The 27,846-nt window shown below is 36.9% G+C and overlaps 2 protein-coding genes and 1 non-coding gene across 4 annotated transcripts; all 3 read left to right on the top strand.

Annotated features, from left to right (window-relative positions):
- Positions 1-358: 358 nt before the first annotated feature.
- LOC140165057 (globin C, coelomic-like) lies at positions 359-6,454 on the top strand. The gene is made up of 5 exons (XM_072188474.1): positions 359-430; positions 3,585-3,656; positions 4,431-4,533; positions 5,415-5,643; positions 6,244-6,454. Exons 1-5 carry the CDS (start codon positions 427-429, stop codon positions 6,424-6,426), a joined length of 591 nt encoding a protein of 196 aa, XP_072044575.1. The 5' UTR covers positions 359-426; the 3' UTR covers positions 6,427-6,454.
- Trnaa-cgc (transfer RNA alanine (anticodon CGC)) lies at positions 2,253-2,325 on the top strand. Its single transcript has one exon. It is a non-coding gene; the product is annotated as a tRNA-Ala (tRNA).
- A 9,306-nt stretch (positions 6,455-15,760) lies between the features above and the next one.
- Positions 15,761-26,198, top strand: LOC140165060 (globin-like). 2 transcript variants are annotated; one of them, XM_072188479.1, is made up of 4 exons: positions 15,761-15,930; positions 22,197-22,293; positions 22,813-23,041; positions 25,630-26,198. In XM_072188479.1, exons 1-4 carry the CDS (start codon positions 15,927-15,929, stop codon positions 25,783-25,785), a joined length of 486 nt encoding a protein of 161 aa, XP_072044580.1. In that variant the 5' UTR covers positions 15,761-15,926; the 3' UTR covers positions 25,786-26,198. The 2 variants fall into 2 exon arrangements, with proteins under 2 accessions (XP_072044580.1, XP_072044581.1); XM_072188480.1 differs by lacking the exon at positions 15,761-15,930 and adding an exon at positions 19,758-19,898.
- Positions 26,199-27,846: the final 1,648 nt, after the last annotated feature.

Consider the following 27,846-nt stretch of genomic DNA (forward strand, 5'->3'; position numbering starts at 1 on the left):
AACCCCCTGGACACTACTGATCATCTAACAGCATTGCCAATTATGACTAGGCTCTAAACTATTTATGGTCAAATTTGCATTTGCAGACAATCTTATTAATACCCTCCTTGATTGGTTCAAAATTGGGCACAATATTCATTTTATTATTTTGGTCAATCGGCAGGTAGTTCTCATCATAAAGCTATTTTGCATCCATGATCAGTAGTCGGTGACGGCATGGACGGTAGGATGACGGTCATTGGTCATAGAGTTTAAGTTTGTTCGTGTCCTATTTTTCAATTGTGTCAAATGGAGTGTGATTGTCAAAGAGTCAGTTGATTTGATAGACAAGATAGCCATACTTAACATGCCAGGATACACCTGGTGGATTATTGCTGCAATTATTACTGAATTTCGAGCATTTTAAAAACTTCCAGTGAAACAAAAATGGGTAAGTACGTGTATTATGTTAATGAAAGTAGAAACTATGAATAATATTATGTAATGGATTGATAATACCATTGTTTTTTCTAATGATGAATATTAAAATCTGCGCACGGGTACGATGATCATAATTAAGGACATTGTGTGTAAATGGTTGGTCAGTAACGCCTAGGTTAATCGGGATGATCGGTGTTGTTTTGAAAAATTACCATAGGCGTAGATCCTGTGGGGAGGAGACCCCCCCCCCCTAATATTTTGATGGGGAATGCTCATTCCCCCACCCATGTTGACGCCTGAGTGTGGGTTTCTGACCAAATTAACCTCATTATTTGGCCATTTTAGCCTTAAGGGGGTACTTCACCCCTGCCCAATTTTGTGCCTATTTTTGCATTTTTCTCAAAAATTATGTCGCATTGGTGACAAGTAAGATATGTATATTATATATATATAAGGGCAAGGACTACAACTACTGTACCGAAAAGGCAAGTAGTTATTGATTTATTGATCATTGGTATTCCCTCATTTCTGACTGTAACTCCACAACTGTTGTCTGTGCTGAAATAAAATTTCCAGTGCAGCAGTTGTAGTCTTTGCCCCTATATACATATCTTACTTGTCCCCAATGCGCTATAATTTTTGAGAAAAATGCAAAAATAGGCCCAAAATTGGGTAGGGGTGTAAGTGCCAATTTTGCGCGCTTCAAACTATGCCATGGGGATTGGATTACAGGAAATAGCGGGAAATTTTATGAAATTACGACGAATTCTGACAAATATGATCGACTTCAATCGAATGAAAGTCTGTATATAAGTAGCAACTTTGAATTGAATTTTGCAAAATTGTGCTAAATGAGCAGAAATATTCCCAAAATTCAGTGTGCGATTTCCCATAAAAAAATTTTCTGTTTATTAATTCTTTTGACATATTTTTACCATCTATCTATATAATTCTTTTGAAATGTCAGTATTTGGGATTCTTTGCTTGCAAAATGACAATCAAACGCAGGGACAAATAATTGTTTGTCACGCTCACGTACACAATTTTAATTGGATTTTAAATGATGAATTATTTTGGTTATTCTGACCCATTACAACGCACAGGTCAGTGATTGCTATGCCATCACTCTATTCATATACCGTGCGCTGTTATCTATACGATTCATCGCCTGTTTAAATTAAGGGTATACGATGTATTGTTGGTCGAAGCAGCAAAAAAGAATGCAGTTCACAGCATCTTGCGAATGGTAGTGAGCTTTAGCAAAACTTGCATTGCTCAATTCATAGCGAGCGTGTAGAAGCATTTAAATATCACAGATATGCTATTGTAGGTCCTGTGGTTCTTGAGTTATGTTGTAAAGAGGGCTGAAACAACAATACTTTTGTAAAACGTACATAACTCATTAACAACAATAAATTAAGCAAGTTTTCAAAGTATATGATTTGTAGAATGAACTTTTGCAAAACACCAAAGTGTTATTTTAAAATAATATATTGATTCAGATAATGAAAATCAATTTTTTTTTGCTGCTTCGACCAAAAATACCTCGTATAACCTTAAGGCTGATTCATATTTTTATTTTGAATATTCAATACAAGAAGTATTTGTTATTATTTCCAACTTAAACAACGGTAATTTTCCCCTTATCTTACACACATTTTTTTAATCAAAATAAATCTAGACTTTTTGCCCAAAACAGACGAGTAAAACAGACGAGTTCACATGCATACACAAATTTTGGTCGAACCCGACTGATTTTACATGCATGCATACAGCACATTGTTTTTAAATCTTCAAAAACGGAAGATCTGGTCGGTCAGGCCCGTTGAACAGTATGTGTAGCTCAGTGGTTAGAGCGCTCACCCCGCAAGCGAGAGGTCTGGGGTTCAAGTCCTCGCACAGACAGGTATGTCCGGAGTTTTTACTCTGGTATATCTGCCTATGCATGTTGTGTTTCCATTTGTAAATTCATGTTTAAATGTGCTAGTGTGCGATGCGCAATTCTTCTTTCCCCTGCACTCATAGAAATGACTTGTTCGCCTTGTTGGCGCAATTCAAAAGGAGTAAGTTTGGACAAAATAGTGTAAAAGTTGCCAAAACAAAATAGTTATCCGAACTTAAAAAATGCTGAAAAAGCTCAAAAACTTCCGTCAACTAATCAAATCGTTGCGTCAACTTTTTAAGTAATGCCAACTTCTGAATTCAAGTTCAGGGAACTTAGAAAAATAAACAAGGTTCAAAGAACCAATTAGTTGAGTTATTGTAACTCAACATGTAAGTTGATGTAACTTGTTCATATTAAGTTACTGGTACTTATTCCAAATTGGTACTTTGTTACTTAATTCACGTAATTGGGTCATTTTCTGCACAATTAGTAGTATTCAAATATTTATTTTGTAATCAGTGCAAATTTTGTATACTATAGCACACCTCTAGAAATTTATGCTAACCTAGTTTCATTTTCTGAGTTGTAACAACTCAATAAAGTAAATGCAAATGAGTGCGACCAACATAATGATATCGAGTCAGCGTTACTCAAAATTGTACGCGTTCGCATTACTCGGAAAGTTGACGCAACGACTTCCATCAACTTACTGAGTAATGCCAACGAACAATTTCTATGAGTGTGTATATTAATATATTAAGAATAACAATTAAGGTGGTACTATACCCCTTGATAAATTTGTGACTATTTTTGCATTTTTCTCAAAAACGAATAAAACACTGGTAACAAAAGTTATGTATATTATAGGGGCAAGGAATCCAGTTACTACACTGGAATTTCAGTGACTCAATACAAGTAGTTATTGATTTATTGATCAATTATTGGTTTCCCTCATTTTTGACTGTAACACCACAACTGTTGTCTGTACCGAAATAAAATGTTCAGTGCAGTAGTCCTTGCCCCTATAATATAAATATCTTGCTTGTCACCAATGCGCTACATGTATAATTCATGAGAAAAATGCAAAATATGCACACAATTGGCCAGGGGTGTAGTACCACCTTAAGCATCATTAATTTGATCTCGCACTATAGTAATGTAATGTTTGAATGTTTCTATGTTCCAGTGTATGATGCGTAAGCCTTTTCCCTTGTTTGTGTTATCTGCATTATAATTTTGTGCTTTCTGTTCATTTATTTGTGTCTTTAATCTATTTCAGGTTCTTCCGGATCTCGACCACGACGAAGCACTGATATACCCAACCGACCTGAACAAGATACAATTAATTCTGGTAATGGTCTATAATTTTTACGACGAAAAAAAGAAGCCCTGTTCTACGGGCGGACGACCTTTCAAGTTTTTTATTTTGTTCCTGAAATTTCCGAAATTTGGGTCGTCATTCAATTGTACAGGAGCACGTGTGGCCGAGTGGATAAGGCGCCCGACTCATAATCCATAGGTTGCGAGTTCGAGCCCCGCTCGTGCCAACGTGTTGTGTCCTTGGGCAAGGCACTTTATCCTCATTGCCTACTGGGGGTGGGGTGGGTTGGATTGGATGTTTGTATAGTTGTTTGTTTCAATGTTGCAATATTGGCGCTGATTAAGCTGCTGCCTGCAAATTGCATTGTGTCTGTTTAGTTGTGTTTAATGAAGGCCTACAATTCTAGCAATTTGACCTGCGGGTCACCATTAGAGTTTGAAATAAAACCTTCCTTTAAACCTTCCTTTGAAATGTTTTTTCCCAATTTATTCAAAATCTGGGTCGGTCGGGCCCGTAGAAAATGGTTTTCTTTTTTCGTCGCCTAACAGTAATATGTTGCCGGTACACATGCGCGCTGAACTCTCGAGAAAGTTCATTCCGAGGCGTTCAGTACTGACCCCCGTCTCTCTTTCTTTCAGATACTTCGCGGTCGGTAGCTGTCGGTACGCCACTTATTGAGATGGGGTACCTCAACGCAGTTAAATATGCTTTCATCGCGACGTCTTTTTTTTTTTAAATATAGAAAACATTAAAGTAAGGCTTTAGATTTCAGTTTTATATACATTTTATGAATTTTGATTTCAGAGGGACCGTTGACAGTACAGCAAAAGACATACATTAGGGACACGTGGGCTCTGCTGTATGATAAACCTAACAGAACGAAACTTGGTGTGGACATATTTGTCTGGTAAGGTCCTATCATTTATTTGAAGCTTCAAAATTAAGGTCATGTAAATAGATTCGGGTTTTTTAGCATTTCAGGCACTTATCAAAGCAAAATTTGCCAATTGAGGGTGCTTTTTACATTTATATTGTTTTAATTTAATTTAGACTGTCCCACAGTCTCGGTTCCATCACTGGGTAAATAATTAGAGCTAAAACCACTTTCTCCTTCACTCCAAATATTAATACCAACACACCACTAAGCCCTAACTACCAGCAACACAATTATAGTGCTCCTGGAGCACTGTGTGTCGACGAAAACTCAATCAATCTACAGACCAGCTTGTTTATTTTTTGTATAATAGCTCTCCTGATCCGGGTTTATTTAATGTTATATAATCTATATTACCAGTCGTTCTCCATGGACCCGAGGGAGAGTCTAAATTTAATTTAGCCAAATAATATAAGTTATTCCTTACATTTCACGTCCAAATGTTTTTTGGAAATGTCCTTGTTACTCTTTATTCTGACGTTTTAATGCAATTATACCAGTGTCTACCCCTTGTAAAGATGACAACAAGATTTAAGATAAATAGCGCCATCAATGTTCACTTTTACTTAATAATGACGTAGTTTTACATGCCATCAAACAACCGTGATATGTATGTATAACAAATGTCTAACAGCGATTCTTTCCTACATTTCTCTTTTATGAAAAATGTGCAAAATACCGATTTTCACTAATTTACCTCAAAAATATATAAAAGTTCGTATACTTTCTTTTCAACAATATAAACAGGGGCTAACCTGAAAGGTCGCTTAACTAAATGAGACTATAGCTATACCATATATTATTTATATATTATCTATATTATTATCGCATATTTTATTTTTTCTTTGCATTAGCTTCTTCACAACACATCCCGATTATAAAAAGTCCTTCCGCTCCTTCAGAGATGATGATGACATCCAGGCCTTAGCAAAGACACCCAAATTGAAGGCTCACGCTTTCCGTGTACTGTCAACTCTTAACGACTTGTTGGAGCAGTTGGATGATCCAGATGTGTTTGTAGTGATGCTCAAGAACTTAGCAAGGACTCATAATGATCGGCATGTGGCAAAGGAGACCTTCAAGGTATGAATATGAATAGTAATGGTTATGACATTGATACAGGTGGCTGTACAAACAAGTATTAGGCCCAATAGGCCGTATGTAAGAACAATCTATTGCAATGTTCTTATGGAAGGTGTCTGCCTTTCGTCAAAATAAACAACACTCAAGTAAAGCATTATGCATATAATATGCTTGTAGATGACATTATAGTAAATTCTAATAGATTCAAGTGATACCCTTGATAATATGCCTACCTCAGGCATTTCAAAAATATAGGAAATGTAAAACAAACAATTCTTTATTTCAAAACATTAAGATGGATAAATCAAGAAAAACTGATTTTAGAAAACTGGTCAATTGGTAAAAAAACAAAAACATTTTTTTAACCGAATATTTCAGAAAACCTATTCTCTCTTGGTATATAGACCGACTATAATTGATTCTCAATGTTTTTCTCTTTTCCCTAAAACTTTTCGCACTCTGAGGCACACCTTAATAATTTGAACATCCTCTCATGGGCGTAGCCAGCTTTCTTGGTCGAAGTTCTTCAGCTTTAGTCAAAATAATAAAGTCAAAGTCTGTCACATCATTCCTTCGTTTTCTTTCTTTGTACACGTTTAGGATCTTGGACCAGTCTTGTTAACAACTTTCGCCAACCATATCGGTGATAGGTTCACGAAAAAAGCCAGCGATGCCTGGCTTGCGGCCTATACTTTCATCGTGCAGTCTGTAATGGAAGAATATGACGCCATAAACGGAGAAGGGGGAAGCATGGGAAGTGAGGGCAGTAGTCCAGAAAAGTAAAGTGTCTACCATTTTCAACACGCACTTTTGAGCCATGAATATATGACGTGTAATATTATAATACTATACTGGAAGAGGATTTTTATGCATATTTTGCGGATTTATTATATCTCTCTAAAAATGCTAAAAGTAAAAGGAGGGAATTATGCTCTTATATTCTATTTTTTTATATGTATTTATTAGATTTCATCGCGGATATATGACTATGATATTCAAGTACATCAAACAGAAGTAAAATTTCCTTTAATATTTGACACAATATCAAGTTTAAAATATAATTACTATTTAAATGATGACAAATAAAGTGGCCTATTGTTTAAGTCATATTAATTAATGCAGCCATCAAAGGGAATCTTGACCTTACCCTCCGCAAGACTTCACCAGTTCGTTGGTGAAAATGTGTCTACAAAACCATAGGGTGAATCTTGACCCAATGAGTTGTCAGATGCTATGAATCTTCAACCAAACAAATAATCGCAAAAGTGAATCTTTAACTAATCTTTACCCTCGTGTAGATTGTTATAGAACCAGCACTCACAGATCAGGTGAATCTTCACCTATGATAATTGGTTTTTTGTGGTGGATCTTGAACTAATATTTTTGGACAGAAGGTGAATCTTAACACCTTATTCTTTTCCAAATATCTGAATCTTCAACCCGGTACAAGCTTTAATAACGGGGGAACATACATTTTTATTAAAAAGAAATCCTACCATCTATCCAAACTCGCCGTGTTATTCCAATGCACATTTTGCTTCACCGGGCAGCCCTGGCTTGGTCATATTTGGAAGATTGGTGTCATAAAACCGTCATAGGTACAAATGTAGTACTTTCTGTCAATCAAGTATGGCTTATTCTCTACATGTCAATCTTTAAATAATTGGCATAGTCCTTATAATAACGGTGGTCCGCATTGATGAGTAAATGACAGCAAACAGCTGCCTTTCAGTGAAAAATACCTCAAAACTCGGTCAGTGGAGCTCCGCTCGTACATGTCAATAGCGTCATTATCGATTGGATTAGTCGTCCGTAGCGGACAGTTCGGCCGCTCATTGGATTAATATTATCAGGTGCTAATAAATTTGCATTGGACAATAGATTACTATATAATGGGTTAGTACTGCATATATTGGTTTAATCTTCAATAAGCGGATTTATGGCTGGAAAGGTCACGGTGAATTTGCCGTGGACGTAACTGCACTATGACTAGCATGGTTTTAGTTAAAAGGGGGCACTCATGTTTTGACAGCTCTCAATTACATGATATGACCCTATTAAGACTATCCCACCGGGATCCCACCTTTAGATCTAAAAAGAAGAGTGCAGTGGTCTATACAGTGATCACTCCCAATCAGTATAGCGTAGCCAGGGGGGCCTGGTTGGAGAGAAATATAAGATAGCCCCTGGAAATCTGGAAGGCAAAGGAACAGAAAGGGGAAATGACCGTTCCAACAAAATTCACACCGATCATGGGCCAAAATAGTATAAAATGTATCAGATTTTTGCGCGCTACGCAAGCACATTGTCCTAAAAAGCCCTTTTTTGAAAACTCGAAGTCTTAACATGTGCAGTCTTAGTTTATATATCTCACCGATAACATGGATAATACCGGTCAAAATGATGCAACCGGAAATTTTGTTTCCGTCTTTTCCCCGATATTTTACCCCCCCCCCCCCATCCCCGACCAAGAAAGCTGGAAAGCTACCACTGTAGAAAGCTACGCCCCTGGCCCTGCCCTGTTCCATGTGAAGTGAATAGAATTGTGGACATTAGGTGTGAATATTATAGTGAAAGCTCAAAGGGTGCAATTCAGAAGAATGGTATTACACTCGAGTGGAGTGATCATTGTAGGCATGGTAGGCGCTCCATGTGAATTACAGACAGCATTTTAGATATTGCACTAAAAAGTTAACTAGAGCGATAACCGCACCATAGCTGAACCATGTGGCTTTGGCAGTATATTGTGGTAGGCCTATACCTATAATTGAAGCATTTTGAAATATTGACCTTTGACCCCTGTATTGCCCCTTAATGACCTTAAATGAATTGTAAAATATTTGCAACATGTTTAGAATGTCATAAGAATCATTTCGTTTAAATTTCGGCTCAATCGGAGCATTTTGAAAAGCTTGACCTTTGACCCCTTTATGACCCCTTAATGACCTTAAATGAATCTTAAAATGTTTTTAAAATGTTTAGCATGTCATAAGGATCATTGCATATAAATTTCAGCTCAATTGGAGCATTTTGAAAACTTGACCTTTGACCCCTTTATGACCCCTTAATGACCTTAAATGAATTTTACAATATTTGCAACATGTAACACCTTAAATGAATCTTAAAATGTTTTTTAAAATGTTTAGCATGTCATAAGGATCATTGCATATAAATTTCAGCTCAATTGGAGCATTTTGAAAACTTGACCTTTGACCCCTTTATGACCCCTTAATGACCTTAAATGAATTTTAAAATATTTGCAACATGTTTAGAATGTCATAAGGATCATTGCGTTTAAATTTCAGATCAATTGGAGCATTTTGAACAACTTGACCTTTGACCCCTTTAGGACCCCTTACTGACCTTAAATAAATTTTGAAATGTTTTAAACATGTTTAGAATGTCAAAAGGATCATTGCATTTAAATTTAAGCTCAATCGGAGCATTTTTGGTTGAAATGACCTTTTTTGACCCCTGTGACCCCTGGATGACCTCTGACGTTTGAAAATATTTTTATTATTTTCTTTATGTTTTTCTCTTTCATATGACACCACTCATGGGGTCATACCTTCGTGGCATTTAGAGATATGTCCATTTCAGACCAAATGGTTAGTTAGTAAGCTAGTAAGTAAGCTAGTAAGTAAGCTAGTAACATATGCACTTATAGGCTGATACCATTTCATGGTTCAGCAAAAATACTTACATTTTGATCGAGACTGTATTGTGTAAATACCGTGTGTGGACTTTGACGACTGTCATTCAAGGAAGCGTGAAATGGGGTCATGACCGTCACACATCGACAATCGTGGCTCTTCTCCCTCCCCGGAGTTGTAGGGGGAATTCAATACCTCAGAAAGGTACTTTGTACTTTAAAGTATTACTTACATGAAAAGAACTTGTATTATACGACGAGTCCTGAATGAACTGTGCTCACGGAAAATAGTTTTTAATTCTTAAAGACATTAATGCTCTGCGTGCTAGCCATGCGCTTCAACGGAAAAAATTATAGTCTAGAAATATTTTCTCAAAATTTCAAGAGCTATCTTAACAACTACTGAACCAATACTAGGCTTGTTTGTACTCATTTTAATGCATTTTTCATGCTGATTCCAAATATGGTCATGAAAATTTACATTTCTGAAATTTTTGAATTAAAAAAAATTGAAACATGCCGTCTGCAGTCGACACGCGCGTGAAATTACCAAATAAAGTGGTCGATAGATGTTCGGAGTACTTTGATAGCTTATTCCGCAGGATGGGATTTTATTCTACTAAGATATATATGCATTTGCATGACAAAAGGTAGAGTTTCAAAATCATGAAAAAATGGATAATTTCCTCAAGGCGATGCCGCTGCCTTTTGTTACGGTCTCATACATCCTGACAGATGAACGCTCACTCCTGTGGTCAATAGGCCTACATGTGTGCTTTGAAGCAAAAGTCAGTTTAATTTTTTATCACTTTTGAAAAGCTCTGTTTTTATTCAAGTTGCTATAAGTTAGGGAAATAAAGTCGTATCGTGCCGAATGGGGTATCTATAAATAAGGAGAACAAATTTCTCCCATCTATCGACCACTTCATTCATCATGCAGTTATTGTTGCCTACATGTATGCACACAACACAGGCAGTGACAGGGGCACTCACAATAGGCAATTGACCCCTACTGGTAGCGCTGTGTTGTAGATATAGGAGATGAACTAGTTAGCGTCATATATCAAAAAGTATAAAAGCTATGACTTTAGTACTTGCTCTATGTTTCAATTACTTATTCTTTTCAAAATATCTGAATTTTCAACCCGGTATACAAGCTTTAATAACGGGGGACCATACATTTGTATGAGAAAGAAATCCTACCATCTATCCAAACTCCCGTGTTATTCCAATGCACATTTTGCTTCACCGGGCCGCCCTGGCTTGGTCGCATTTGCAAGAGGGGTGTCACGAAACCGTAATAGGTACAAATTTAGTACTTTCTGTCAATCAAGTATGGTTTATTCTCTACATGTCAAAATCATTACTATAGTCCTTATAATAACAGGGTACCGCCTTGATGAGTAAATAACAGCAAACCAGCGAAAAATACCCCCCAAAGCTCGGTCAGTGTCAATAGCGTCATTATCGATTGGATTAGTCGACCGCAGCGGACAATTAGGTCGCTCATTGGATTAATATTATCACGTGGTAATAAATTTGCATTGGACAATCGATTACTATAATGGTTTAGTACTGTATATCTCGGTTTAATCTTCACTAAGCGGATTTATGGCTGGAAAGATCACGGTGAATTTACCGTGGACATAACTGCACTATGTTTGCAATTTAGTTTTAGTGTCTTAAAGAAATGGCTTTTGTTTTAAGTGTTCGGATACTTTTGAGGTGTTGTATAGAATATTACTGCTGTCGTTATATATAATTAAAAATATAAGCATACCCTCTGTCACACATCATGAAATGGGTCAAAGAAAACAAGTGTGCGATACCTTTTGAATTTGATTTACTAATCACAAAGTGAAACTTTAAATAGCGTGAGTATTGGTCCATGATAGCACCAGTTTGTAAATATAATTAAGTCAACTTTAAGGCATTTGCCTTTTGTTGCATCTCCTCCATCTTGTGTTTTTTTTCTCCATCATGTTGGTGTTTAAATATTCTTTGTAATTTTGATGGAAATAAATTGAATTGATTTGAAAAAAAAAAAGCTACCGAAGTAATTAAAATGATTTCGTGACTTGATCTATGGGTCATCTTAGTTGGACTTTTAAATACGTGAATAAATGGAAAACATCTTCCAATGAGATTCTCATGCAGATCAGAAAGGAAAACAATCTTCGCTGGACGCTGCTTGAATTAGAACGAACCTGTTGCCAAACTGATCAGTATAATTTGGGCACCTAAACATTCAGCGACGTAGCCAAGACCTTTCCAGAAGGGGGAAAAGGGGTTCGGTAACTTTCAAAGGAAAATGGACAAAAATACCTTTGAGTACGCAACTGATCAGAACATGGAGTAAATGTCCTAGACGGACCGTCCCTTGTGAGCCCGGTCGGTGTGAAGCAGGACACTGAACTGGAAGAGGTGCCTCCGACATGGGAACCGGCCAACCGGGCATGGGAATTGCGTTGCAGGACATGGACAGGAGGATATATGGAAAGGCGTCGTGGTTCGGGGAAACCACTCGACAAATTCAAATTCAAATTTAAATTATTGTTGCTGTATATCCCTTTAACGAACTTGAGTCACGTGTCACTAAAAAATACTGGGCATTCCCCTTTTCAGTAAGTCCCATAAGCCTTTGCGAGTACACCTGAGAACTCGTCATTTTACGTCACGCCGACTTGCGATGCGCAGTAACGATGTTCGATAGCCTAAACGATGGTCGCAGATTGACATAAAGTCAAATGACAAGTTCTCAGGTGTACTCGCAAAGGCTTATGGGATTTACCAAAAAGGTGAATTAAAAAACTACAATAAAGTACGTAACACGGTTAGCTAAATAAGGCTAAATCCTCCAAATCGACGTCTTTAAACATGATCTTAAAAATACTCCTTTGTCAATTGCATTTTGATGTTTGCACTAAAACCCCTGGTGAATATTAAAGTCTGAAAACTAGACGTTGATTTAAGCTGGGTGTTTGCCTTTCCCATAAGCATGGCTATAGCTCAAACTGTATATGGTTAAGAATATTATTTTATTTGGGTTGTAAAATGGTTGAACGAGAGAATACTAAGAAAGTATAAACTTGTGTCATGTTGAACTTTATTTACCCACTTTAAGGCGAGTCGGATGACAGGAGCCATAATTTTCCAGTTGCAGCCATTTAAGGGATCTGGAATGAGTGTTTTGAGCATCACTCTACCTATATGGCTATATTACAGCTGGTGGATAAAATTAATACAACAGTGGAAAAAAATAAAGCAACTATTGGAATTTTCTTAGACTTATCAAAAGCGTTTGATACAATTGACCATAAAATACTTCTTCATAAATTAGAGCATTATGGATTTCGTGGTGTGGTATTAGAATGGTTTACAAATTATCTAAGTAATAGAATGCAATATGTACCCTACAACACGTGTGACTCACAACTTAAAGATATTGTATGTGGTGTCCCGCAAGGATTAATATTAGGTCCACTATTTTTTATATTATATGTTAATGATATCACTAGTACCTCTAAGCTTCTGGATTTTATACTATTTGCTGATGATACCACTATCCTTTACTCGCATGAAAACATTGAGAATCAAATAAATGTCGTGAATGCTGAATTGAAAGAAGTAAGCAATTGGTTTAGAGCAAACAAGTTATCAGTTAATGCAAGCAAAACAAATTATATGTTATTAGAAACGCCTCATATGACATCAGTCAAAGTGCAGCAAGATTTAAACATCGTCCTAGACAACACACTTTTGGACCGAGTGAAACATACCAAATTTTTAGGTGTCTTAATAGATGAAAACCTTCCCTGGAAATGTCATATTGACTGCGTTTCCAAAACTTCGTCGAGAAATATTGGTATCATGAACAAATTAAAACACTTTATTCCTGATCGAATATTATATACCCTATATTGTACTTTTATTTTGCCGTACCTCAATTATGGAATTCTAATCTGGGGGAATACATGTAAACTTTGCTTAGATAAACTGACCAAACTCCAAAAATGGGCAATAAGAACAATTTCGAACAGTCATTATAGAAGTCATACCCGACCTTTATTTGCCAAATACAACATTTTAAATATAGAAGATATGTATTCTCTTGAACTCGGTGTATTTATGTACAAGAATTCCATACATGAGCTACCTAATTCATTTAATGAGTGTTTTACAAAACGTTCTGACATCCATGACTACCCGACAAGACGAAATAATGATCTCCAGTTAACAAAAAATAAAAGAGTTTTTTTCCGACCATTCCATTCGAACGAGCGGGCCCATGCTTTGGAACTCCCTAGATAAAAAAAATTAAAAACTCAAAGTCCATAAAACATTTCCGTAAAAAGCTTAAACAAAATCTTATCTCTGAGTATAATTAGGCCTTTCTCGAACACTGTATTTTGTCATGTCTGTTAATCATTTTTATTTATATTTGTTGATTTCATAATCTTTGTTTTGTTTTTTTTCGTCAGGGAAAGACAATTATCAGGCCTTATTGGCCTTCCTGCCTTTTCCACCATATTGTGTTTCTTTTGTACTTTATTGTAATTGATATATTTTTGATGTAGTTGTATATACACTATATCGTGTTTAAATATAAATATTTGTTTTTGCATTGTTGTTCTTTATCTTCAATTTGTTCAATTAGGTTTCTTTCTTTTCTTTCCACGTGTTCCAGTAGGCCAGTATCGTGCTTTTAGGTGTGTTAGCCAGTATGTCTGTTTCTTGTGTTATTATTATCAATAGATCTTGAAAGTATAGCACTACCTACAGACTTTGAAAAAAAAAACCTTGTACGAGGGTCATACAAAAAGTTCTACCTCCATCTTACTTTATACATCTTATTTTACGTGCCATGCAATTGAAATTACCAATGATCATGATGATTATACTCTTAAATCTAGGCTACAAAAATAAAAGTTATTTGATGAAATTTTTGGTTGTAAAGATATGATGGTTAAAGAGAATGCAGATTTGGTACATCGGAAACGGTTAGAATCTGAGAATCTGAAGCCAAAAGTTTAGTAAGCATCATATTGTAGCTTTGGATAATCTCCATAAAAATGTTTTTAAGATGTGGCTGTCCCACTGCTTACTCAGGATAAATATCTTGGTCCTATTTAAACTCCCTGACATGCTTTGGGACTTCAGAACAAATTGAAACATGCTTTATAAATGAGAAGAAAACATCAAAGGGCAGTGAAATTTGTCAGGTTTCGAGTATAGACCATTTTTAAGGGTAATTCGCAATATTACGTCATAATTTATAAGCAATGGATGCATCTTGAGGTGGACTTGAACTATAGTACTCACCCGATCGAAGTTAACAACCTATGGAAAAGGTCAATACGGATGCTATTCTGAACATGTATCTGTTTTGTTGTGCAACAGACACGATACCCATTAAAACTGTACTATCTGCAAGCATTAGATATTGATTTCATTACTTGAACAAAAAAAACACGATAACAGCAATTTCATCATTTTCAGAAATTAATCTGTAATGATTTCCACATAGATGTTGGCGCCCTTTTTAAATCAAAATTAGCATTTTTTCCAGATCGTTTCAGACGTATCAAATCTGTATTCACTGTAACCAGGCCAACACATCTTAACAACCAACAATAACATTTTAATCAAATAACTTTTACTTTGTGGAAAAGATTTAAGAGTATCCAAGCCCTTAAGATGACAATACGATGATGGAGGTAGAACTTTTGAATGACCCTCGTATGTCTGCAGCCTCCCAGGCTTCATATACCTTGCTATATCTTAAATCTCCTTATAGATCGGCGATTATGGCTGGGGTAATTGTTTCACCTCTATAGTTCATGCTATCCATTGCCCCCATCAAACCATACAACATAGAAATGTGTTGTGTCATGTTGTACTTTTAACCTGCCAATGTTCTAGAGGTATATACCGGAAATTTTGAAATGTATAAAATGTAAAGAACCTTTTTTGTGGTCTACGTGCAAGAAAGCGTACATTTGAAATTTAACTCGGTGTTGTCACGGAACCAAAATACTACCATCAATAAAACTAGAAAACGTCGCGAAACATTTGCAAGATTTGCATTATAGCCCAAAACTAGGCATGTAACGTTGGTACTCATTTCAATGCATTTTCCATGTCATGAACCAAAATTATCAAGACCTGAAAAGTTAAGACTCTCATTGAAACACATTTTGTAGTTTTTTGTAAAACGTTTGGACCTGATCTGTACTGCAAGACAAGTACGCATTTAATGGGTTACTTGTGCAACATTATCCCCAGATACCAGCTCATCCAATCTCGATATACTTGGATACCAAAACTTTGCTAGGCGTGGTCTGTTTTAACCAATCACATGTATGCTTACAAATTCGGATATATCTTCAAGTAACATTAATCCACTTGTATGTTAATGTGTTTTCGGTCAATGTTTCACAGGTAACATTCAGCGCAACATTATACATAATATATTTTGTGTCTGTTGTTGAAGACGTGAGAACTCCGCGCTGTGCCTTTTGGATATCTATTTGGCTATAAATTGAGGAATTCATTTCCGTCGTTTTTGGAATATCTGGATTTAGACTATTTTATTCTATTTTATTCTATAGCTTGATAACACCAGACTAAAATGGGTAAGTAACTTAAGTTTGTACAAGAAAATCATTTCATTGAGTGAAAATCTGAAGGATATCCTGGGTATTAAGCTACAGGGCCCGGCGCGTAGGTAAAATGGGGGAATGTTAAACCAAATGCCGACTGAAACCACCACGCCCCCGTGTAACTCTGAAAGATAGGAATGTATGTATAACATGTATAAGTGCAAAAGGGCACAGATGATACAAGAAAAGTATGTTAATCCTTTTTGGGCGTAGACTGTGTGTGCAAAAACAATATCTAGAAATTAAACACTTTCTAAAGGCATTTTGCTTTCCATGCACTACTCTTGATCTTAGAGAAAAGGATTCCAAGAGGGTTCTTTATATGTCCTCTCAGGAAAAAAAGAACCATAAAAGGAACCATAAAAAGGAACCATAAAAGGTTCTTTGGCCACTCTGAGGAACCTCAGTGGCGTAGCCAGTGGAGGGAGGGCCAGTGCCCCCACCCCCGCTCGTCATGGCCGCCGGTTCATGTAAGGCCGTTGGTAGACGGAAGGCGTTGGTGAAAAATAAACTGGGTTAACAATAGACTATTTTTTACCCAGGGTGACAGAAAAAAGGGGAGAATTGTAAAAAAAATTGTGAATGAAATTGAATTTTACATAAAATTTTGTGTTTTTATGATGGTACCGCCTACCCAGCAAACACAAAAACGTTTTAAAAACGTTTTAAATAAGTTATATTTTGGCTTTTGGTTTAGGTAAAAACGTTTTAATAACATTAAAATGTCGGGTTATATAAAGGTCATGAAAACGTTTTGAAACGTTTTGTATGGAAACACACTACAACGATATTTTTAAAATGTTTTAAAAATGCTATTGTTAACTATTTTTGCAAACATTTTTTGGCAAATATTTTGTCAACACTTAAATAACATTATCTTAAAATATTTGCACCCAGCAAACACAGAAATATTCTTAAAATGTTTTTTACAAAACGTTTTAATAACATTTAAATGTCGGGTTATATAAAGGTCATGAAAACGTTTTTAAAACGTTATTGCAAATATTTTGGGCAAACATTTTTGCAAAATAATTTTTCAACCCCAAAATAACATTATGTATAGAATGTTTTGTATCAAGTTTTCAAAAATGTTTTTGAAATGTTATTAAAACGATTTTATACTCTTTATATAACCCGACATTTAAACGTTTTCTGTAAAACATTTTTTGTGAGCTGGGCAGTAGATTATCAGAAAATGTTTTTATTGTTATGAAAACGTTTTATACCCTTAATATACCTTTTATATAACCCGACATTTAAACGTTTTCTGACAACCTTTTTGTAACCTTTTGCGAATAATGTCGAAAACATTTTGTGTTTGCTGGGTATAAATCACAAATCACAACTTCCGTCGGCAAAAAATATTTCCGTCGGTACATTTACAAGTTGTGCCCCCTCGGTTCCAAAATCCTGGCTACGCCACTGAGGAACCTTGTTTGGTTGTCTAAAACCTGTGATCAGGGAAGTGCAGTTCCCTGCTGTGATGGTTCTCTATAAAGGGTTCTGATTATCATGAACTTTTTAGGGCTCAAATATGAGGAGGACACGTCAGACACTAGTTTGGCACTGTTTTGTTTTTGCTCAGAGTGATATCACGATGTTTAAATACAACATTTATAAAGTTCGAAGGCTATACTGTTTAGCAGTAAAAACCGACTATGTGTTTAGAAGGTATTTACTTGACTCATTTTGACTCAGCCATGACTCATTTTTGGCTGTGTGTACGGATACTGTCTCCTGCCATGAGGTACATGATGTATTGTATGAGTTACGCACTATCCTTGTGGACACAGGTTCCTTTTGGGAACATTTTACACTGAAAACGGTCGATTTATACTAATTTATGGCCATTTTAACGGAATAAATCTCAATATATTACGCTTAGATTGTTTTATTCCTTTATTCCTTAATTTTATACCAGATTTGCATTAATTTGCATTCTTGAGTTCTATTGTTTCTTATTTTCTAAATGTTTCGGGTTCAAGGACGCATTTCTCGTGGGTGATTGCGCAGCGGCTAGGGCTCTGCCTTGCAATCGGTGGATTGCGAGTTCGAGCCCCGGTGGTGCCATCGTGTTGTGTACTTGGGCAAGTCGCTTTACCTTTCTTGCCTCTCTCTACCCATGGGTTGATATGAATTTGCCCATTGAACGCCGCCCAAATAAAGATAAAAGGTATGAGCATGCCTTGGGCATTATATAGCAGCTGACAGCATTTTAACGACAGCGGAATAAATGTAAACATGTAAAGCGCTTTGTGCAAGGTGCATGCATTTTCTATATCGAAATTGTTAAACTAAAATACTCATTTCAATGGGAGAAAAGGTTGATGCTGTGACGCATTGATAATTGGTAAATAAGTACAGGGTGTAACAATAAAATTTATACAATTGCATTTTGACTTCTCAGGAAAAAACTAAAAGAGTTATGGCACAAATGTTATATGCAATACAATCAGTAATATCTTGGCTAAAAGAAGACGTTTAGTTGGTTTCTTTACTAGCTTGGGTTCAAAAGTTATGCCCGATTAATTAAAACGTCCAGAAAACGTGTTGGGCCACTTTTGCCATGTTTGCGCACATCAAGTTTGTTCCGCGTAGATATGCGTATCGTGCATTAAACATCAAAGAACTGACACAAAAGAATTATAAGTCGTGTTTCTTATAATCAACATGAACTTAATGATACTATGATCTTTCTTTAAAATCTATAAACGAAGTTATGAAATTTCTTTCAAACTATAATCTTATAAATAAAGTAATTTCTCATATCGTTGGTAAAACTGAGAACAGTTTTTGTATCCATAAGTACAAAACAATAGGATTTTGAAATTAAGTTCAGCTTGGCTTCTAGCTGTTCTGGAGCGACCACTATTGCCAGCATTTCTGTTAACAAATTCCATATACTTCTCATAGTTATATGTAATTGTATGCCTTGATGGAAGACATGAGTTTGGAAAATGAGCTATAAACAATCTTATGGTTTCTGCTTGACTCCATGTGCTACCGAATATCACAACCATAAAAATACGCTGTTCCAACGTGATTTGGGGTTGAAGTTGTTGAGCTGCAGCCACGATTTCTAGTAAATGAGGTTGTTATGTCAGTGATTAGTTGTGACTTTCAAAAACTCAAGGAGATATTCTATTATGTAATCATTTCTACCACTTCGAATACCCCATTGTTTAAAACTACCTATCATAAGAGCATCGTCCATGGTTCCAACTCTATTCAGTCACTTTTGTAACAGTTCAGACAAAAGTGGCCCAAGCCGTTTTAAGACTAGGTTACATAATTGGCCATATCTTCACTTGTATACCGTCGATTTTATTGAAAAAAAGCTTAGCTGGTGGCTAAAGAAATTATCTTGATAGACATATAAATATCAAACCACAACATAAGCGGCATACTTGTGTCATTCTATTTTCAAAATTGTACAAATTTTATTGTTACACCCTGTATATGGCTTACGTGCAGAAATTCTTGAGTGTACCTCGGTATTAATGTTACTGAACCACATAATGCTACCCGTTTACTTTCACAACAACTCAATAAAGATTTTCCTCAATTTCTGGCCCAATTATAGTTGTGCAAATAGTGGGTTACTTGTCCTTTTTTGACGTGTGGTTTTGACATCCAATTATCCCAGCGCATATAAACTTGGATACATAAAGTTTTGTAGGCGTGGTCTGTTTAACCAATCATAATCATATAATCAACTTATAGGTGTGATTTCGGTGAATATTTCGCATGTAGGCCTAACATTCAGCGCAAGATAGCGTATGTCTGAATTCGGACTCGTATCATTACTTGCTACTCTTTTTACTTATTTGTGCATCGACTTGCGAACCTAAGGAATTCACTATCTGCGTCGTTTTATTTTGGAGTATATCTAGATTAAAAAAAAAAAAATTTTATAGCGTTATCTGAACATACTAAAATGGGTAAGTTTGTACAAGAAGAATATTTAACTTGACGGACAAATCTGAAGGATATTAGAAACACGGTTTTGAGCAGGGCCCGTGTATATCTAAATTGGGAAGCCAAATCCGGTGGCCGAAACCACCACGCCCCTCTCTATCCATTATGTGCGTCGAAATCTGTACAACTCTATAAGATAGAAACGTACACTTATGTGCAAAAGGCTTTTGTTTAAAGAACAGCGTAAAATATGTTTATTATACCAATCTTTGGACATCTGTGTGTAATAATAAACGGAATAATTAAACTAATTTCTAAAGTAAAGATATAACTTTTAAACTTTTGACTGCAACAACACATGCAGTGTTTATGAATTTAATTGGACATTTATACGAATGAATGATGTGATGTTTTACGGAATAAAGATAAATACATTTATCCGCTTTATTTTATTGCCGTTATTCAATTAAATTTTAATTTTACGAATGTGTGGTTGTTGGGTAGTTGGTAAGACCCATCTAACTTGGACATTCCGATAAACAGTGGACATACAATGTACCCCCATTGACGGCCATGCCTGGCGTCCACGGTCTGCCGCTTACCTTCAAAGATAGTGACGGTCTATGACAGTAACTATGTGTGGTTGGGTATTTAGTGTAGGGCTGGATGGTGACGGTCTGTGACAGTATCTATGTGTGGTTGGGTATTTAGTGTTGGGCTGGATGGTGATGGTCTGTGACGGTATCTATGTGTGGGTGGGTGTTTAGTGTGGGGCTGGATGGTGACGGTCTGTGACGGTATCTATGTGTGGTTGGTTATTTAGGGCGCACACCACTAAATAATCGTCCCATTGAAATACACGGGAAAATACAAGAAAGTAAGTTTGTTTTTCTACCCCACGTTACAACATTTTTAATATTTTGATCGAATCAACGTCTTAAATAAAGATTAAACTTTTATTTAAATTTGATTTTTTGGGACAAGTTGAGACAAGCTTAAGAGATACGAACTCCTGAACAGCGCCATCCTGAATTTCAGCCGACACTCTCGCCTCCTTACCAGTTCCGGCCATGAATATTGTTCCGAGGGCCTATTGCCCATGTACATTCGATTCGGAACATTTTTTGAACAGATTTGTAATGTTGAGCTCCTATTCTATCGTTTTTATCAAAACAACCAAGAGTCACTCAAATTTGGTTCCCTTGGGACGCCGATATATTTCGCATAGGCGCTATTTTTTACCGGAACTATGAAGGGTTACACCAAATGCGGAAGGATTTAGTGTAGTGCACTCTTAGTGTGGGGCTGGATGGTGACGGTCTGTGACAATATCTATGTGTGGGTGGGTAGTTAGTGTGGGGCTGGATGGTGACGGTCTATGACAGTATCCCTGTGTGGGTGGGTATTTAATGTGGGCTGGATGGTGACGGTCTGTGACAGTATCTACGTGTGGGTGGGTATTTAGTGTGGGGCTGGATGGTGACGGTCACCGAACTTTTCCCGCCATTGCTCCACGTGTTTCACATCAGTGTGAAGGGGTTGTGGAATTGTGGCATTTTCCACTTTGCATGAAATCACGGGATTTCACTGTTTTTGCTCAGAATAAGTATGTTTCATCGATTAGCAGACATTATTCACCTTGATTTACGATTAACTTCGTCAAAAAGGCCAAACGAACAATGCTTCAGTGCCAAGAACACACCATGTAGACGAGACGCACCAGTATTTTCGTTCAACACTTGAAACATGTTGTCGTTTGAACTGGATATTTTGACAACGGGGTCACTTGCCCATCGACCGAAAGCGACATTTGACACCCTAAACGCGATACGCGCGTATCGTGCCTACCCACGAAAAACGACCCTTTTTACGCGTTTTCATTATCGCGGATGGTGTACATGTACAGGCCACAATGGGAGGACCCCCCCCCCCCGGGTATAAACTGTACATTTGTGTGCAAATTGAGGGCGCTATTTACATATATTTGAAATCTAAACTAGCCAAATAATATGAATTATTCCTTATATTTCATGATCACTTGAAAAGATGCAAATAAGATTTAAGGTAAATAGCGCCATCATTATTCAACTTTACTTTAAAATGACTCAGTTGTACAGGCCATCAAGCAACCGTGCACTATATACATGATAATACACAAATCAAGGTGCCTACCGAATGTGTGCAAGCGTATTTAATACATACATATTTAATATTTTTCATTTTTCTTTGAGTTGTGGGGGGGGGGGACAATCGCCCACCGCCCCCGGTCAGCCATGCTATACTGATAATAATGAGTCTATCTTTGTTAAATATCATTTCAGCGTTAAATGAACAACAGAAGACGCAGCTAAGGAATACATGGGACTTACTGTATGTGCGTGAGAAACGGGGGAGAGTAGGTGCGGACCTTTTCATAAGGTAAGTTTCATTCCTTAGAGGTGTGGATTTCATATGGAGTCACATATTGGTAGGCGTAATGTGCCTGTCAATAGACCCCCCCCATTTTGAGACAAACTCACCACCCAATGAGCCCCATTTTTCATCAGATTACACTCAATGACCCTTTTTATAAAAATTTACACATAATCTGCACATTTTTGATCGCGCATTTTGAAAAATATTTAGCCAGGAATTTTAGGCTCAAAATTGCGTTTGCACATTTTTGCCCAGAAAGTTACTTTTCATGGTCAGTGACACCCAATTTTTAGCGATCCCATACTGAATGACCCCCATTTTCTTGGGCCCCCACTGAATTACCCCCTTTTTCGCCAAAAATTCATCACCGATAGACCCCTAGTCACTTTTTTATTCCTGTGCCCCCCCCCCCCCCCGGAGATAACCCTTAATCATTAATTTTATATTCTAATTCTAAAATTACATTCGCTTTATATTTCTTATTATAACTTCATTCCCGTATTGTTTATTATCTTTCAACAGCTTATTCAGAGAGCACCCTAAATACAGACAACAATTCCGTTCCTTCAAAGATGACCACGATCTCGCGGCATTGGCAGAGACGGCCAAATTGAAGGCTCACGGCTTCCGTGTCGTGGCTACGATTAACAACTTAATCGAGACACTTGATGATCCTGCATTGTTCGTGGAGCAGCTCAAGAACATGGCCAGGACACATCACCTTCACGGTGTCACCAGAGACAGCTTTGGGGTATGATATAAAGTGCACTAAAGTGCACGTATGAATAGGGGGCATAGGCTTAGGAACCTCAATCATTTCAGCCCCCCAATAATTCTAGGTGAAGTTAAAAATGGGTGTTTGTGACCTATATTTTGCAAAATTTCCTGACTCAGAGGGGGGACCCCCCTCGGGCACCCCAGTATGGCCCACCAAAAAGTTTCAGTCCCCCCCATGTTGAAAATCTTCCTACGCCAATGGGTGTGTTATTATAGGGCCCCATGTCAAAATGGAAAATGTATGACACAAATTTGGCGATTTCTCGATTAGTCGACTTCTCACGGAGCACGTGGAAGAGTGGTAATGACGACTTCAGGGTATTGGAGTAAACCTGGGGATATATGGGCTGCTTATTGGGGGAAGGCCACATTTTTGTCCCCGTTTTTTAATTTTTTGTCCCATTTTCAGTCATTTAATGACACATTACTCTTTGCCGTCCCATTTTATCCCTGAAAATTTTCTGTGGGAGGAATTCGTCTCTCACTGGCTACCCCACAGTGGCGTAGCGTCATAGGGGCACGGCGGAGGGGACAAGTGCCCCCAATCGCGATTTGAAAATGTAAAAAAAATCATAGGAAATTGACGAAAACCGCTTGTGCTCCCCTTCACCCTCCCCCATTAGGACCGTTGCCGTCCCCGATCGTGGTCGGTTGACTCGCGCTACGCCACTGCTATGAATGAATGGTTCAAAGGCAAGTATACAGGCGTTAAAGCTCACCCCTGCAGTGTTTGGACATACATCGGCTATCTACTGAAGATAGCGGTGTTAGATATAAACACACACCAAAGAACAATTCCCCCCCCCCCCCTTAATAAACGACCATTACTCCAAAACGGTTTGTTTTATACCCAATTTGGGATATATGCATTTGACGCAGAATTTATTTATGCGCATTATGACACCTCACTTGTTGCAATGGCCCCAATTTTGTTATCACAGCGTTCTTGACAGTAACCCAAGATTTGGAAGTTGCAGCAAATTATTGGCCTGTATTGGAAGGAAATGTTTTCGACTCTCCTTGGATTATTCCTTTTGTTTCATGAATTTGGAGGAGGTAAAGACATGTGATAATTAATAAAAAATGTCATTATTCACACCAGTGGTCATTGTTACATGTTGAAACATGACAAGTTTAATATTTTCTGTGACCAACAACAAGGTCACAATGATGATTTGTTTAAACAATTACCTATACATTTACATACATTTGACACACACCACATTTCGCCAAAATACATTCTAGAAACGCTTGCTGTTAGAATAAGAAAAATTTTAATGCTAATTTATTGCACATTCTAGGGAAGCGTGGTTACCTTTTTAAAATAACCGAGTGAGAGGGTTTTCAAGAAAATATTTTTCCTGTCAAAACTGAAGCATCCTCTGTATAAAAGAAAATATGAATATTAACTGCACATTATATATAACGATTCGTGATACCCAATTATGGCGCATTTGATGCCGTTTAAGAGGCAGAGAATTTTATTTCAATTTTATATACGCCAAAAAAATTTTTAATTGAGCAAGAATAAGGATAGAAAAAACGTTGAAAATCCTATGTGAATATTACATTAGACCCGGCAAAAGATTACTGTTTCGTTTTTATGGTAATCTAATCTTTTATTTTCCGAAAAAACATTTGGGGTCTAAAATGGAATTTTTATGTAATTGATAAAAACATCGAACGTGTATACAAGAAAAATGGTAGGTTCCTCTATAGTATTTTACTGACCATGGAAATGTACTGACACCGTGAGAGCACGTGTCAAAATCGATATCATGTATTGTCCATATAGACGCGCATTTATCATGTTTATGGTCGGATTAACAACAATTGAGCGCTATTAATACACATTAATGTATTTAGGCAAATAAAATTCCAAAATATGGTACGTTTTCTGCTTTTGCTTGTCACGTGGTATGCCTATATTGAAGTTGCGATTATATCTTCAAATAAGTTTCAAATGAATTCCATGAAGACAAGTGGTCGAGTGGTCTAAGGCGCTAGGCTCATAGAGTATTATAAGCGGCGCCGTGAGTTCGAACCCCGCCTCTGCCAAATTTTAAAAGAAGTAGAATTTAAATTTTACTTTTTTAAATTTCATATTGGGGAAATGTGACTGGGAGAATTTATGTATGGCGTGGAGTGGTGTGCATTTGACATTTATAAATTGCGCCTTTTTTCCTTAAGGTGGTACTACACCCCTGATATATTTTGCATTTTTATCAAAAAATAACTACACACTGGTAACAAAAGTTCTGTCATGTTATAGGGGCAATTACATCACTGAAATTTCAGTGATTCAAGACAAGTGGTTCATTATATATGTTAAGAAACGAGGTACATTCTAGTGGTACCTCTTTTCTTATCATAAATAACGTACCGCTTGTCTTGAGTTACTGAAATTCCAGTGTAGTAACTGGATTCTTTGCCCCTATAATATACATAACTTTTGTTACAAGTGTAATATTATTTTTTGAGAAAAATGCAAAAATAGTCGCAAACTTATCAAGGGGTGTAGTACCACCTTAAAGAAGGTTATCTTTCAATTATGTTTTACAGGATATGGCACCAATCCTGCTGGCAACTTTCGGCAACCATATCGGTGGTAAGTTCACACCCAAAGCTAGAGAAGCCTGGGTGGCGGCCTACAACTTCATCGTGGATACCCTAGTAGCAGAATATGTGGTGATTGGCCGAGAAAGTGGTACTGAGTAGCGGAAGCAGTCCAGAGAAGTAAACTATTCAAACCACGAATGAATGACCAACGACAACGATTTGGAAATGGACTTTTAATGCGCTGCGCCCTTAAGATGCATGGATAAAACTCACTTTTTAAAAAGGCGTGTTGGAGTAGTTACCTGTTGTGAATTGGTCGACGGAAATTGTTGTAGTTATTTTGAAGCGGGCTGGACGAAGGATTCAAATATCACATTGTGCACCTTCGTAGGTCTTGTGCCCCGGGGTCTTGTGGTTCTTGAGTTATGATATAAAGAGTGTCGAAACGAAATATATTCATAAAACGACACATATCTCAAGAATCACAACAAGCAATTATTGAAACATGTTTTGCATTCCGTACCCATTAAAATCTTCAGAGTGCCACTTTTCATTAGTCCCCTAATCTAGAATTTTTTTTTTTTTTTGGAGTGAAACGACCATGACTACCCCGACACGCCTTAATTCTAGATCATCTTATAAATTTTAATTTCTGCTCAACTTTGCCTCGAAAATGGACCAAGTATCAAATTTGGGGGAATATAATGTTATTCACAAAATTAAGTGATAAATTTATTAGCGGGAAAACATAACTGTTTAACCCCCTGAGCACTACCTGCCGATCTAACATTGCCTCTGAATGGTCAATTACATGATATCTTCACTTTAATCACCAATCAGAATGGAGCTTTGCAAATAATTCACCCCAATTTTGTTGTGTGGTGAAATTATTCTAATAATGTTGCTGATTGGTCCAATTGATAATGAAAACTTCCTTTTGGTCAATCAGCATGATCAGCGGGCTCACAAAATGTATCATGTTTTTTAATCACAACACTTTTTAAACCTGACATGCGCATAGGACTGCCTTATTATTAATAACTGTATGCTGCATTTAGTAGACTTGCTAAGAGGTTGAACGCTGCATTTTTTAGTACAAAGGTCCCACTTGGCATGGATGCTCCTTGGGGCAAGAGAAAAAGATTTATCCAAAGAGACACTCTGTCTCTATGCATAAAACCCCCTAATTAGCATAAATTATGCTAATTAGTATCCAAAATATGGTATTTTCTAACTTTTGAACCATTTCACCTAAAAATAACTATAAATAGTTTAATTTGGCTTAATTTAGGGTAAGAAATTAATTTTTGGGATTGTTTTGGGACTCTGTGGCCATTTTGACCCTCAAATCCAAGATGGCCACTGGCCGCCATCTTTAAAATTACCGTTTTTAGAACTTTTGAACCGTTTGAGCTACAAACTTAAGTGACATATCAATTTAGACTAATTTTGGCTGGGAAACCCATTTCTGGCACTGTTTATGTGATATGAGGTAGTTTAAAAAGGGTACTAGGGTTTTTAAATGTGAATTCCGAAGTACCTGTTATTGGCTATATGGTAAAAGGGTGAACATCAAACTTACTTATGAATATGTAAACCTTAATTTTAAGCACCATTGAGGACACACTTTATAATGCATGTTTTTACACAGATTTACTATCATTTTCAGGTCATTCTATTGATAGCAACAAGCGTTATTTGATTTGACGAGTATGGATGGATACATAATTATGACTGAAATTTGTGTTTTATTTGTCAGTTGGTCAGAGATGAACCAATTACAGATCCCGCATCGGTAAAATGATGTGACTAACCTAAAAAAATAGAAGCTTGTTATACAAAACGGATCAAAAATATCTCAGATCTCAGTGAGTATGCCGATTTGCCAAGATTTGTAGTAGTTTTATGGTTGATAAAGGTTCAGAGGAGTATACACTGAAACAGCCCGGTGAAAACAAGGTGAATGAGCTGTGGCATGGTTTATGAATCCCACATTGCATGCCTTTAGCAGTCTTTTTAGCAAGACAGGTATAGCTCGTGAAAGCCACACTGCCAAAATTAGAAACGCCCAAGGTTTCAAGGAACTTCTTGATTTATACATTGAAGACCATCAAACATGCTTCTTTGACCACGGCTAAATTGACAACACTCTATGATAACCGTCTTTGTTTTTCCTGGTTGTCCCCTTCGACAGGATATGGCCAATTCGATCCCTGACAT

The sequence above is a fragment of the Amphiura filiformis genome, chromosome 11 (assembly GCF_039555335.1).
Source record: "Amphiura filiformis chromosome 11, Afil_fr2py, whole genome shotgun sequence".
Classification (NCBI taxonomy): Eukaryota; Metazoa; Echinodermata; class Ophiuroidea; order Amphilepidida; family Amphiuridae; genus Amphiura; species Amphiura filiformis.